At 41.8% G+C, this 15,457-nt stretch overlaps 1 protein-coding gene across 1 annotated transcript in view; it reads right to left on the reverse strand.

Moving 5' to 3' along the window:
- LOC115461921 (atrial natriuretic peptide receptor 1-like) overlaps positions 1 to 15,457 on the reverse strand; it is a 145,895-nt gene that overhangs the window by 52,626 nt on the left and 77,812 nt on the right. The window contains exons 15-16 of the mRNA XM_030191971.1: positions 9,856 to 9,960; positions 5,824 to 5,943 (exon numbers count right to left, since the gene is read on the reverse strand). Coding sequence (XP_030047831.1) covers positions 5,824 to 5,943; positions 9,856 to 9,960 — 225 coding nt within the window. The remainder of the gene's footprint in view (positions 1 to 5,823; positions 5,944 to 9,855; positions 9,961 to 15,457) is intronic.

A 15,457-nucleotide genomic window follows, 5' to 3' on the forward strand; every position in this document is an offset into this window, starting at 1 on the left:
CACATAATGTTCATGGTTCTTACTCATGGAAGGGACTAAGGGATTCTTTTACTAAGTGATGCTAAAAAGTGGCCTTAGCACAACCTTACTCTGGTCTTTTTCATGTGCTACGGCCATGGGCGTAGTTTGACTGTTTCATTTGGGGGGGGGGGGCAAAGGGAATATTAGCATATTCATTTGCATATACTTTGTATGTGCAGGACGTCAGACTCAGAAACAACGAAGGAAGAAGAGGACCTCGGCTGGCGGGGGTTGGGGTCCCCCGCCAGTAAAGGTAGCAGACGGTGACGGCGGGTTGGCGGCGGGAGGGGGGATCGAGAGGGTCGTCGGTAGGGGGGTCCAGGGCCAAATCTATGGGGGCCTGGGCCCCTGTGGCACCACATAGCTACGCCCCTGGTTCATACGCCAATCAGTTAGCGCACAGTAATGTAGTTGCTCTAACTGAATAGCGCTGTTATATTTGCTCACCACCCCAGACACGCCCCCTCCACAGAAATTTTTTTATTTTTTATTTTAACATTCAAGGGTCCTTTTACTAAGCTGTGGTAAAAGGGGGTCTGTGCTAGTGTCAGTGTGTGCTTTTGACATGCGCCGAGGCCCCCTTTTACCGTAGCGGTTAAAAGACTGTCTTTTTTTTCCCCTGAAAAGAAATGGCAGTGCGGTAAGTGAACCACTTACCATGCAGCCATTTTGGGGGGGAGCACTTACCATGCTATCCTGGCAGTAACTGGGCAGTGCGCAGTGCTGTCCGATTACCCCCAGGTAAGCACCAGCGCAAAAAAAATAGAAAATATTTGTAGTGCTGGAAATGACAAATGCGGTGGGTGGAAACTACCACCGGGGCTCAGCGGTAGTTCCGGATTGACGCATGTCAAACCTTTAATAAAAAGGCCCCTCAGTTTGCGCAAGTAGATTGTAATTTACCATGGGACACTTCATCCCACAGTATGCCATTTTAAGCTGCAGTAAGCGTGCAATAGAGCTTACCGCAGCTTAGTAAAAGGACCCCTAAGATTTTATCTTCCTCACCGTAGTTTTGATGCAATAAATACCCAAGCATAGCAGGACAATCTTGACTGATGCTCTAGGCCAACATAAAATATCATCCTTAAAAATAATGTTACAATCACTATCACTAACAAGCATGCAGAGCATGGCTTATTGAATTCCGACCCACTGAGCGAACATGTACCCAAAAGTGGGGTTACAAATAATAGAGATAAATGCTATTAAAGTTTGGAGGAATGCATTTTGGCAATTTCAGTTTTTGAAAGTTTTTTGTACTATAGGGCCAGTAGAAAGGGAATATGCAATATTTTTCACAACTTTGATGTTTTTTATGTTCTACAGCCTAAAAACTGCAAGTACCTAAAAGGTACCTAAAGTGGGGTATGTGATTTCTGGGGTTAATTACAGCAGAAAATGCTACTGAGGCCTTTGTTTTGAGTGCAGGATCCAAATATCAGTCTTACTTATTTTTTATCCATCTAATTCATATATACATTCTATGTTTTTTACCAGAAGTTATTTTGTTTTAATGGTGATGTTGTGCCTCGTTGTGTTAATTTCTCTTTTTAGACAACTTTTGAGTACTACATACTCAGACAGAAATGGTTGAAGAATTTAATCTAACATGTTTAACATTAAGTTATAGGTGTTTCTGTCAAGACATCACTGAAAGTATTACTTTTGAGTTATTTTGAGATCCTATCGCAGTGTGTCCACTTTTAGTACCTTTTTCTCTTGTGTGGGAAGGTAAGAGGTTAATTCATTCATTGTGCATTTCTTTTAGGCGTGACATTTTAAAAGAAAGAATGTAATTGATATATGGAACAAAATGTTAAATTTCTGATGTAAAAGGAATTTGTTTAGTTTAAATTTTTTTGCCACAAGAATAATTAACATCATTTAATAGGCTTACCAGTTTACACAACTGTTGTATTGTTATATAAAATTACCTTGAGTCACTGATGAGCAGGGCCGCCAAAAGACAAAGCTGAGCCCGGGGCAGGGCCGCCACAGCCCCCACCACTCAGGCCACTGCCACCCCCCCCCCCCCCCCCACTTGGGCCTCCACCGCTCCCCACTTGGGCAGCTGCCACCACCGCTGCCCCCCATTTGGACCACCACCATACCCTCCACTCAGGATGCTGCCGCTGCCGCCACCTCAGACACGGGCCGCCGCTGCCCCCCACTTGGGTCACCACTGCCACCCCGCCTCCTTACCTTCCTGCGTTTGCTCCACCCTCAGTCTGTCACTCTCCTGCTCCTGTATGCCAGGACTCAGGTTATCGCATTAATGTAATCACCTGAGTTCTGACACACAGGAGCAGGAAAGCAACAGACTGAGGGAGCAGAACCTTCTGGCACCAGGCCTCCCCTGCAGGCCAGGCCCGGGAAATCTTGCCCCCCTGCCCCATCCTCTCGGTGGACCTGCTGACAAGTTTTGTCTTGCTATGGGATTAGAATGCTTCAGAGTTTTATCTTTGCATTCTAATCTTTGTTTTCTATGTAGATACATCAGTGAAAATGCTTAGACACGCAGATATTACATGACAGCTAAATGCAGTCAGTTTGGATATCACTGATGCTTTTCATGATGCTCTGCAGGACTACTTCCGCAATGGAGATGCTGTGAGTGAAAGTGACAGTGACGTTGATGACGGTGGATTTGATGATAACAACCAAGAACAACTAACGAGTACAACAATAATTGACAACCTTCCAGCTCGGGTTTGGCAAGAAACAAGAAACCAGCAGTAGAATGTGAAGTCTTTAGTATTGGCTGTGTTGATGACAGAAACAGTTCCGAAGCCTTAGACTAGAAAGAAGCTGAGACTGTCAATACATTTCTTTCTGAAAGCTCCTGTAGATTTATATGCAATAAGAAATCTCCCAATGACACGATCGGGAGGTGTTGTATGAATGCTGCTGAACTGAATCATTACAGTGAAACAGAGTAGGTCAACTTCTGCACATCAGCCTGTAAGGCTGTGTTCCGCTCTCTCACTAGGTGTTTGGCATGCAATTTAAACCAGAGTATAGAACATCACTATGAGAATCAAAATCTTCTTTAATGCAATAATCATACAAGAAAAAATAACTTTACAGTTCAGATGTGCTAAACAAGAGTTTTTGCCTTGCAAACTGGGAGTCTCTTCTCCACCAGCTCTCTCACTCAAGCAAAAGAGGCAGGAAGTAATTCAATAACATGCTGACAGTGATGCTGTTTGTACTTTTACAGTGGTAAAGTCTTGATAGTTTCAAAGTAACCTGAAGGGGATCATAAAGCAAAATACAGCAAGGGCAGTTTCAGTTCACAGAGGGGATGTGCTGAAGACTAACTCTTACAGACACAATAGAGAGAAAAAAAGGGGAGGGGAAACTAGCCCAGTATGCATAGAGAACAAGGCAAGCCAATAGAAAGAGACCCAAAAGATACAGGGAGCAGGACATGTGCTCTGAAAAAGCCTTTCATAGGGAACTACAGGATTACAGGGATTTGTAGGTCAAGGACATGACCCAATTCCCTGCCTCTGTACAAATGGGGTCAAACACTCCTCGCCTGGTATCAGTAGATACCATTATTTAGTTTACCAAACTATCAACATTATAAGCATGCAAAGTCTATTAATAAAGCTGGATCTTGTATGTTGGCAACTCCTTGCTTATCTCAAGTTCTCTGTCGTTCAAGTGGCTTCTCTTTTGCAGTTTCGCAGGAGCTGAAATGAGAGATAGACAACAAAAACAACATAAAAGAGAGACAAAGTCTCTGAGTCTCTGGAGTGGACAATAGTCCATGGAGTTCATGTCTGTAGATCACTGGCTTAGTGATCACTCTGGTAAAGCAATTTGTTGTCTTCTTTAGGAGTCTGGTGTTGAAATTCCCAGGTGGTGCCAAGTTGTCATTAATGGTGGATCTCACACTTCATGGCCATTATCCAGCATGTTTTGCATGAATGTGCTGGTTTGTCTCTGGTTTCCTTCTTAAAGTCTTCTGTAATGAAGTGAGTCAAGAGAGCTTGATCTCTGTTATTAGGGAGTTGTGATCTGGGTGTCCAAAATGGTAGAGGAGCTACCCAACTGTTTGACTCATCTTTGTAGAATTCCTTATCTATAATTTGCAATAACACTCTGTCTTCTACTGAAAGAATTGAATTCCCCTGATGTTCTCCTAAATCTGGTGGAGAGGTGTTCTGACTGAAAGTTGAGCTGGGGCTATGGAAAGGCTTGAACAAGCTGGTGCGCCCATTCACCAAGATGCACGCTTTGTATACATCTACACTTGGCCTCCTGAATCTATTAAGGTAGATGCCACCTAATATCACCCATCTCAAGGCAAGTCGGTAGACATATGGAACGTCAAGTGGACCGGCACATGACTCATGAACTCTGATCAATGTTGGTATGTCTCTTCCCAACAACAGTAAGACCTTGGTATTTGGGTTCAAAAGCTGCAGATACTCCACTATAGGTTGCAAATGAGGGTGGTGTTTTGCAACTTCTGGTGTTGTAATTTACTCCCTGTTATCAGGCATTTTATTACACTCAATAACAGTAAGTAGATGGAACTTGTTGCTGCCAACCATTGCTTCTATCAAGTGTTCACTTACTCTTCTCCCTGCTATGTATAGGTCTTGAGGTTGTAGGGATAGAGACCTCCCTGGAAGTCAAATAAGTCAAAGAATTCTGTCCATGCCAGGGACTGATTACTCTGCTCATCTATGATGACATATGTCTTTACTACCTTTTCTGCTTGCTCTTTTGGATATACTTTAGCTACACATATTTTGGTCATGACCTTCCACTGGGGCCTACTCTGCATACTTGTGTACAGTTTGGTGTAATATTTGGTGGTGACACTTGCTCTGCTTCTTTCTCCCTGCCATTGCTTGACTCTGGGGCTAGGGTTCCTGTAGAAGTATGTTTTCTTTTGTCAGGGTGCAAGGTGCTGACATGCTGGTCACTATCACACTTCGTACACTTGATGGCTGCTTTACAGTCTTTAGCCATATGCTTGGATAAAGAGTAACATTTTAAACAAATTGTTTACATTTTCTATAGTTCTTTACTTGCTCTCAAGGGTTTCTCCCTAAACCCTCAACATTTCATGAGAGGATAGGTTTCTTATGAATTGGACACTGTCAGGATCCTGTACTTTGTCTGTAGTAGGAGGTCAATCAGTTGGTGGGATTGCTGTGAGTGACACATCTATCATATGTACAACTATAGGTTTCTTGGTGTTGCCGTACTTCTTGGCTGGCCTTTCAATCAGGACTGAGCAGAGACTTAAAAAAAAACTGACTGCGAGCACAGGATTCACAATGTTACATCTACTTTGTATATGAAGCTCTGTGAAGTGGGGAAAGAACTTCAAATTATGGCTATAAAGTGGCTCATGGTGTATTTGATTTCTTTGTTCTGAGGGGTGGTCTTTTATAAATGTATTAATGTTTAATCACCCTAGAGATAGTGTACTCACTCTTGAGCTAGGTAATAGTAATTGATATAGTTGATATAATTGAAGTACATGTTAGCATCAAGAGTAGTAGCTGAAATGTTTTGGAGAATTTCAGGGGTGTTTTATGTACTATGTAATATTGTGTAATGGCTTTGAGAGGGCTATTTTTAACAGTGTGCATGTATATAAAATAAAGTATAAAGTTATAAGTATAAGTATTTTAGTAAAATAGTAAGTTAATCATACCAACACTTGATATATGAGATATCTGAATATGAGGGATAGCCACAGGGCTCAGACATCAGACATCAACTCATTTACTGCAAACATTTTTGAAAGAAGAAAAATAAATGTAGACTCACCAGCATCATCATCATATCCACAGGACTAACTTTGCTGGGGTTCATCTTATGTAGCAGCTTCTTCACTTGTTCAAAGGTAGGCCTTTGTGTTGGATTCTGTGTTCTGCATCTCCTGATCAACTGCATTGATTGACAATGGAAGGTTAAAAGTCCTTTCCATCAATTGTCACAAGTATGAAGGAGCAGAGCACAGGAAAAATGGCCCATCACAGTTCATTATTTACTCTATTACTGTTACTCTATTTTCCACTCTGTATATATTCCCGGAGTTGGTACTCTCCGGAACCTGTAAGCCACATTGAGCCTACTGCTAAGCGGGAAAATGTGGGATACAAATGTAATAAATAAATAAAATAAATAAATTATATAAATGAAATGGTGGCTGGGGGTGTTTTACAGAAACCAAAGCAGGAGTAGAGGATGACACAATGGCCAAATCTACCAGGGAGATATAGTTCAAAGCGGATTTATTAAAGCACCATAACAAGAGGACCTGACACGGTCCGTGTTTTGGCAGACGCAGCTGCCTGCCTCACGGGTCACTATGCACAACTTAAGACACTGGTTGGGAAGTTATGCTTCGAGGTGGGAGCTACAGTTTGCTTTTCTTGCAGCTTCCACCCTCCTTCAGAGAGTGTGGGAGCTACTCCTGAGAAGGCTCGCTGGAGGTTGCTGCTTTTTTTGGCTTTGTCTTCTGCACCAGACTTTGCTCTTAGTTGTCTCAGGCCGGCATTGGGAGAAGGGCAGCCATTTCCCGATTTGTGTCGGAAGATGGTCGCCCTTCTCTTTCGAAAATAAGCAGGTCTGCCACTCCTCTACTCCCTTCAAATTTGGCCATCCCTGTGTGTGGGGGGGCAGTATACAGGTCCCTGGGGAGGGGAGGTATGTATGTGTCAGCGGAGGCATAACAAAGCCGTGGACGTCCTTCTTTCAAACATTTTGGACGGCCTCAACTGCCCCCCCACAGGGATGGCTAAATTTCAAGGGAGTGGAGTAGAGTAAAGTGGAGGAGTGACCTAGTGGTTACAGCACCGGTCTTGCAATCTAGAGGTGGCCGGTTCAAATCCCACTGCTGCTACTTGTGATCCAAAATCCAAATAAATAAATAAAAAGGGTGTCAAAGGCATGGCTGGCCTTCTCACAGAAACATTTTGGACATCCTCAACTACCATTACAGGGAAGGACGTCCTCAACTGCCATTGCTTCCCCTCCTTAGGAAGGAAATCATGTGCAAATGAGCTAATAGCGAGCAGCTCATTTGCATGCAATTTCCTTCATGCATGCCCATTCCTTTCCAGATCGGTAAGGGAAGGGCTTGGGACCAGTGCACTACAAATGCTAGCTCCTCCCACAACCAAATGTCTAGGATTTGGCGGGTTTTGAGATGGCCGGCCTCGGTTTCCATTATCGTTGAAAACCGATGCCGGCTATCTCAAACCCGGCGATCGGATCTCAACATTTATGTTGAGATTTGGCCGGCCCCAACTGTATTATCGGAAAAAAAGATGGCTGATCATCTTTTTTGAAAATACGGTTGGCTCCGCCCATTTGCCCCAGAGATGGCCAGCCACGGAGATGGCCGGCGCCGTTCAATTATGCCCCTCTCAGTGTCTTAAGTTGTGCATGAGGCAGGCAGCTGCATCCGCTGAAATATGGCCTGTGCCTGGTCCTCTTGTTTTGGTGCTTTAATAAATCCACTTTGAACTATCTCCCTGGTGTATTTGGTTGCTGTGTCATCCTCTACTCCTTCTTTGGTTTCTATGTTTGGATTTCCATAGAGGGTTTTTCCTGCTTCTGCTGTGGACATTTGGGGGTGTTTTATAGCAGGCACTGCACCTTGGATTATCTTAAAGTACTGGCATGTATGATATTACACTCTAATCATCAGGGCTGTGGAATAGGGAGATCAAACTTTTGACTCTGACTCCTCTATTTTTCTACTGTCTGACCCCGACTCCTACTGATATTAGCTTTTACATTATTTGTTCTGGATCTAAAGTATTTACTAATACTTTAGATCCAGGTCAAAGATCTCTATCTATATGATAAGTTTATGATATATTATAATGTTGTAAGTTTTTATTTTGAAGCTGGAGTACATTTTTACCATTTCCATGCAGCGGGGAGCTCTTACCGCCACTAAGGGCTCCTGCAGTAACCCAACGATGCCCGATTACTGCCAGGTTCGTGCTGCGCTACAGAAAAATTCCAAAGTGTTGGAAATGGTGTGCGCTGCAGCCGGAACTACCACCTGCGGGCTTACTGCCGCTTAGTAAAAGCCCCCATAGTTTGTCAATATACAGAATAGCATAGAACCTTTTAATGTTTGCTATTTTACAAGCATGCAAGTAGAATGCAGTTGTATTTGATTCTTGTATCATAAATGTAATGAGCTTGACATTCAAAAGATATATACCAGCATAATCAACTTTTACTACATAAATCTGACCCTTTAAGAATATCTCCCCTTTCCCCAGGTAACTTTGCCCCCCAAAATGTTTAGAGGCCCTTTTACTATGCTGTAATAAAAAAATGGCCAACGCTATCACTTGCGCGGGGTTTTCCCATGTACTGAGACCACTTTTAACGCAGCTGTAAAATGGCCGCATTTCCCATTCCTTCAATTAATGGCCACGCGCTACTTTCCCCATTAGCGAGTGGCCATTCTCACTGGAGCACTTACTGACACCAGTTTTCTAGGCGGTAAGGGCTCCCATGCTAATCCTGCAATAATCGGTTGGTGCAAGGCAATGTAGCTGTGCTAACCGATTAGCACAGAACACATCTACTCTGCCCCCAAACACACCCCAGTGCTAAAAAGTAAAATATATATTTTAGCTCATGAGATGCGTGCACCAATCCAAGAACTACCATGGGACGCCTGAGTGTGCCCTGTGTTAGTGTTTTTTAACCTAGGGTGAGATTTTAATTAAAATTCATTATTATATTGTTCAGTTTTTGTGAATCTGATATATGCATAAGATTCTAAAGGAATATTATTATTTTGCTTGTAGCTTTTAGACTTTTAGGAGTTATGGTCTAAATTATCTAAAAATATATATTTTTTGATGCCCCTTTGGTTAATTTTACACATCAAATAATTATTATATATATACAGCTATATATTGTTTAAATTTATATTGATCCATTTTATGATACTTAGGGGTCCTTTTACTAAGGTGTGCTAATGGATTTAATCATTAGCGTGTGCTAAATCCATTAGTACACCTTAGTAAAAGGACCCCTTAGGTTTTTTACATACTATACACATTTTGGTTGCTCAAACAAGAGTTAATTTCAAAACTACAGATTTGATTGTTAAGTGATAAATTATTCCTCAATTTTAATGTGTGTATATGAATTTATTTCATATTTTGTTCTATTTGTTTAAAATGATTTATTTATGTTTTGGGATATATTTTTATACTTTGTATATTTTATTTGTGTTTAGTGTTTTTAGCCCTGAAGAAGATATATTTTGAAACACAGCCATGTTGGGTATCTTCCTTGATCAATAAAAGTTGAAATATACATATATTTTTTACATCTGCTGTTATGTATTTATATAGTATGAGAAAGCTGGCAAGATTTGGAAGGAGGACATGGAGCTGAAAAATTTTGTGAAGCTATTAAGAATGAGAGGAAATGGTATCACCGAATTGAGAACTTAGAGAAATACATCTGTAAACTCATTCAATAATGCAAAGAACACATACAACAGTTCCTGAAAGAGAAAACTGTTTGAAAACAACCTGAATGCTTAGTACTGCTGCCATTTTAACATTAAAATATCATACCCCCCCCCCCTGTTTACTAAGCCGCCATGCACCAATGCCAACACAGCCCATTCGCTTTGAATGGGCTGTGTCGACAGTGCCGCACGGCTTAGTAAACAGGGGGGATAATGTTTTAATATAGAAGACTGCAAATGCTTGAAAAATCTACTACATCCTACTGTTGAAACAACATTCCTTTGAAAGGGTTGTGTCCCTATTACACAGCTATAGCACATGAAAGGAAAGAATGTCTCACCTCCACATATTCTGATGGGCAGGGGCAAGAATTCTCTGACTTCCCTCTAATTAACTCTGGTAGAGGGAGGCAGCAGGAATGCTCCATTGAACTGGTCTCCTCTTTCTATATGAGAGAAAATAATTATATTACAGGTGCAGCTGAAAGTCAAGACTAAAATAATACTGTATTACTGTAGATCAAACTCTGACTGGGCTAGTGAATTATGGATTTAGGTGTGAACTTACTGATAACATATCTATACAGAGATACCCACTTAAACTAAAGGTGCCTGTCTGCAGCCTGCATTTCAGAACTACTTGGCACCTGTTGAAGAAAAGAATAAACCTTGCAGAAGACATACTATTCATATTTCTGGCTGTGAGACCCATGATTGTGTTACCCTGGCTGCCCAGCAAAGGTTACATTTAGGAGGAGATTCTATATATGGTGCCTAAAACATTGGCACTGAAATCAGCGCCAACTAAGCGTATACTATAATCAGCACCTAAAGTTAGGCACCAATTATAGAATATGAATATAGAAACTTCAGACCGCCCAGAACACAGCAGCAAGACTTATCTTTGGTAAATCAAAATTTGAATCTGCCAGGCCCCTTCGTGAAAAATTATATTGGCTCCCCATCAAGGAACGTATTGCCTTTAAAGTTTGCACCTTGGTTCATAGGATTGTTTACGGAGACGTTCCAGGATACATGTTAAATTTAATAGATTTACCACCTAGAAACAGTTCCAGTTCTTCCCGATCCTATTTAAACTTACATTACCCAGATTGTTATGACCTAAAATACAAATCTACCTATGCATCCAGCTTCTCCTTCATTGGCACACAGCTATGGAATGCATTGGCCAAATTCTTAAAATCAAATCAGAACCATCTAAATTTCAGGAAATTACTGAAGACATCCTTATTCCAGAAGGCTTATCCTCCAGACTCAAGTTACTGCTTTTTTGTCACAGCAAAATTTTTGGACCTTATTGATCTTTTATTATCTCTTATTATCTTTATTGTTTTATACGATACCTATACGATCACTACCTTACTTTACATTGTTTAACTGTATTTTACTGAACTGTAGTCTGCCCTACGGTATTGTGTAAGCCACATTGAGCCTGCGACTAATGGAAAAATGTGGGGTATAAATGTGTTAAATAAATAAATAAAATAAATATGCTCAGTTGATATTTCAGCACCTAAATCTATATGCATCCATTAACACCAAGGAAAACATGGCGTAAATCTCAGCACGTAGATTTAGGCATACTGGGCCATATTCTATAACTAGGCCCCTAAATTTTGGAATGCCCATGAAATGCCCATTTCCCCGCCCATAAACATGCCCCTTTTTGCCTGCACGTGTTAGAAGTTCAGCGGACATCGTTTCAGAATATGCTTAGAAGTTGTGCTTCTAAATTCTAATCAGTGCTAACTAGTGCTCATTATTGCTTGTTAAGTGCTGTTATCAGCACTCATTAGCTAGTTAAGCTTGTTAAATTGTGCGCATTGTAATAGAATCTGCGCCACTTTTTGATGCCAATCTCTAGGCACACTATATAGAATCCTAGGGTTAGAGGGCAAAGGCAGTATAAATGTCGAAATAAATATAAGGAGAACATTGCTGTTCAGTTAAGGCTTATGGAAGATATCTATATCTATACAAAGTAGTTTCAAAAACATTGGGTTTTGTATGTGCATTTGTATCCTAAAAGCAGCAGACGGCCAAGTTGTGAGTGATTCGTTCACGTGAAGGGGCAACATGCCAATAATAGATATATGTTTGAAACAATAAGAGAAGGTATGATGGAATTAACCTACAGAGAAGGACATACAGTCATTATTTTATGCTTGGAAGTGATGTATGATTTATACTAAAATCGCTGCAGACCATTCAAAACACAGCACCAAGACTGATATTTAAAAAGATGAAATACAAAAGAGCAACACCGCTACTCAAAGCGCTACACTGGCTTCCAATCAAGGCAAGACTATTCTTCAAAGCAAGCACTCTTATTTTCAAAATACTATTCGGCATGTCCCCAGACTACATGCTAGATCTGATTGAACTATCCCCAAGAAACGCAAATCCAGGAACTAGAAGCTACCCACTACTTCACTTACCAAACTGTAGAAACATAACATGCAAATCCATCTACATGGCTGGATTTAGCTGTCTGGGATCTAAATGGTGGAACACGATACCCAAGATCACACGAATCATCACAAACTATCTCCAGTTCAGAAAAGGCCTAAAGACATACTTTTTAAAGAAATTCTATGGACAGCTACACATATGACCGATGCTCTACACCACTTTATTATCATATTATCTTTGCTGTTTTATATGATACCTATTTGATTACTATCTTACTATCACATTGTTTAATTGTACTTTTCTGAACTGTAGCCTACCTACGGTTATGTGTGAGCCACATTGAGCCTACAACTAGTTGGAAAATGTGGGGTATAAATGTGTTAAATAAATAAAAAAAATAAATAATGCACCAATGTAACACCATACAACTGAAAATTACACACCACATTTACATCAGTGTAAATTTCAACAATTGTAAACTAGATTCATGGTGGTTGGGGAATACTGGATGCTGGGCTTGATGGACCTTTTGGTCTGTCCCAGTGTGGCAATACTTATGTACTTATCCGTGATGCACTAAAGCATCCATATGGGATGGAAAGAATAACCTATCATCAGTCATTACGTCCAAGTTTTTAAATGAGTCCACCACTGACAGAAATTGCCAAAACTTCATGGAGGAGCTAGGTATTCTCCAACCACCATGAATCCAATGTAAATTTAATGAATCCAATGTAAACCATTATGGATCCAATGTAAATTTCAACAATTGTAAACTGTAAGCCACTTTGAATCGAAATTTGCTTTTAAATCATAGTGGGATACAAGAATGAAGAAATAAATAAATAATGTTTTTATATGTGCCACTGATATTTATGAGTGCTGCATTGTTCGAAGATTTACGATGTGTGTTTTCCTGTTTCTTACTTAGGGGCCCTTTTACCAAACTGTGGTAAAAAGTGGCCTTAGCCTGTGCTTACACAGGTCATTCCTGCGCACTAAGGCCATTTTTACGCAATGGGTAAAATGGCCGAATTTCCACTTTTTTCGATTAATGGCCACACGCTAATTTTCTCATTAGCACGTGGCCATTAGAGTATGATCCTCTACTGCCACCTATTTTGTAGGTGGTAAGGGCTCATGTGTTAACCACACGGTTTACAGTTTACAGTTCATTCAGACTTGATATACTGCTCCACCATTACAGCAATCTAAGCAGTTTACAATAACAATTATAGAGAACTCTATTAAAAATAGTAAAGCGCACTCAACCAGAGCATTCATTCATCCCATCTATATATTAATAAGATAATATACGATAAACCATTTAACTGTTCAACTCACTGACATTCAACCAGGCTAACCCTCAGGGGCCGAGACCACAAATGTCTGCTGAAAAAAACCAAACAAAACGCTTTTAGCAGTTTCTTAAACCTAACCAATGATTGGGCCTCTCGGAGTTCTGGTGGTAGAGCATTCCACAACTGAGGTGCTAAGCAATAAAATGCTCCCTTTCAGGTAACCTCTAAACAAGAATACTTCACAGCTGGAACTTGAAGCAACAATCTTGAGTGCAATGTGGAGTGGAGGAGTGGCCTAATGGTTAGGGTGGTGGACTTTGGTCCTGGGGAACTGAGTTCAATTCCCACTTCAAGCACAGGCAGCTCCTTGTGACTCTGGGCAAGTCACTTAACCCTCCATTGCCCCATGTAAGCCGCATTGAGCCTGCCATGAGAGGGAAAGCGCAGGGTACAAATGTAACAAAAAAAATGTCCGACGGCACAAACAATATCAATAAACTGGGCAACATAAGCGGAATCCCATATAATATACCTTATACGTTAAAATCAATACTTTAAACCACATTCAGTAAAAAACAGGCAACCAATGATGATGTACACACAACAGAGTAACATGATCGTACTTCCGTGCTCCTCCCAACAAACTGTAAGGAATAAGGAATATGAGGAGGAGAGGGAGAATGAAAGCGCAAGGAGGAAGGAGGGGGCTGGAGAGAGAAAGAGAGAGGGTTCTTGTTCCCCTGAAGAATGGAGAAAAGGGAAAAAATACAATTCCCATCAGCCCCTGAGTAGGACATACCATAGAAACAGGGACTTCCTTTCCCAACAGCCCCCAGAGGTTGCTAGGAGAAGGATAAGAGGGGGGAATTGGGAAAACCTGTCACAGAGAACTAGGCTAAGGGAAGAGGTTCTGAGCCTACCCAATCAGGGAGATGAGCAGGGTTGCCAGGTGGAAAATTTTTTTCCAGCCTAAAGGAGCCCAAAATCCAGCCCAAAACCCGCCCAAACTCAAACCCCGCCCCTGACACCCCCGCCCCCGCGTCATCAACCCCGCCCCCGCCGTCATCGGCCCCCTCCCACGTCACTAACCCCGCCTCCCACGTCACTAACCCCGCCTCCCAACGTCACTAACCCCGCCTCCCACGTCACTAACCCCGCCCACCGCGGCCGAAAAGCCGGCCAAAAAACCGCCCAAAAAACCGCAACCCGCCGCGGGCAAAAATTTCCCGCGGCGGGTCGCGGAAAACCGCCCAATTGGGCGGTAAAACCGCCCACCTGGCAACACTGGAGATGAGGAGCAGCTGAGCAGTGGGTGTGGTGAAGAACCCATGGACTAGCAAGGGAAAGAAAAGTGGGTGGAGGGAAGACAAGAGGAGCCAATGGATACTTCTGCTCTGGCTAAACTGGGAGGCACCCAGGTGAAACTGCATGGTATGAAGGCTTGGTAGAAAAAGGGAAAAGGTGGCTAGCCCAGAAGGGGAGTTAAGAGAGCATGTTTACAACTGTTGGGTATTGGGGTGGCCGTGGTTGTCAGGAGGCAGTGTTGCCAAGTTGGGTGGGACCCTTTTACTCTCCCTGTGGTGATTAAGAGAGGAGGGAGAGGGGAAAAGTAGTACTTTAAACTTCTTTATATGAACTGCTGGTTTGTTTGTTTGTTTGTTTTCTTTGAACCCTTTGAACTGCTGTGTTTTGGGAACTGCTTGGCATAAACTGCTTTATATGAACTGCTGGGGTGCTTGAACTATTTTCTTTGGGTTAACTACTGTATTTTGGGAATCATTCCTTTTTGGAGTGCGGGATTTTGGACATTGGGGGCCAAGCCGCTTGGACAGCAGAGTCAGTACCTTATTTACTCGGTGGATTACCATACTATCTGTTACCTGGAGGATTATCTTATATGTTTTGTGCCTAAATAAACTGCAAACTGCCTCCATATTGAGCCGGACCTGTACTTAGAGGGTGGAGTAGGACATGCCCAGGGGGATCCGAAGCGGGAGGCTCTACAAAACGAATTGCCGTATTTTATAATGTTTGCAACTGCGCAACACCCCCTGTATAAGACCAGTTAAAACCGCATTAGCATAGTCTAATTGAGACAAAAACAGGGTATGTAAACATATTAAAAATGAAATAGGGTCCACAAAACTACGAATTGCCCGAAATTTCCTAAGTGTCATGTATCCGTGATGCACTAAAACATTCACATGGG

This window comes from Microcaecilia unicolor, chromosome 2 (assembly GCF_901765095.1).
Source record: "Microcaecilia unicolor chromosome 2, aMicUni1.1, whole genome shotgun sequence".
Lineage (NCBI taxonomy): Eukaryota > Metazoa > Chordata > Amphibia > Gymnophiona > Siphonopidae > Microcaecilia > Microcaecilia unicolor.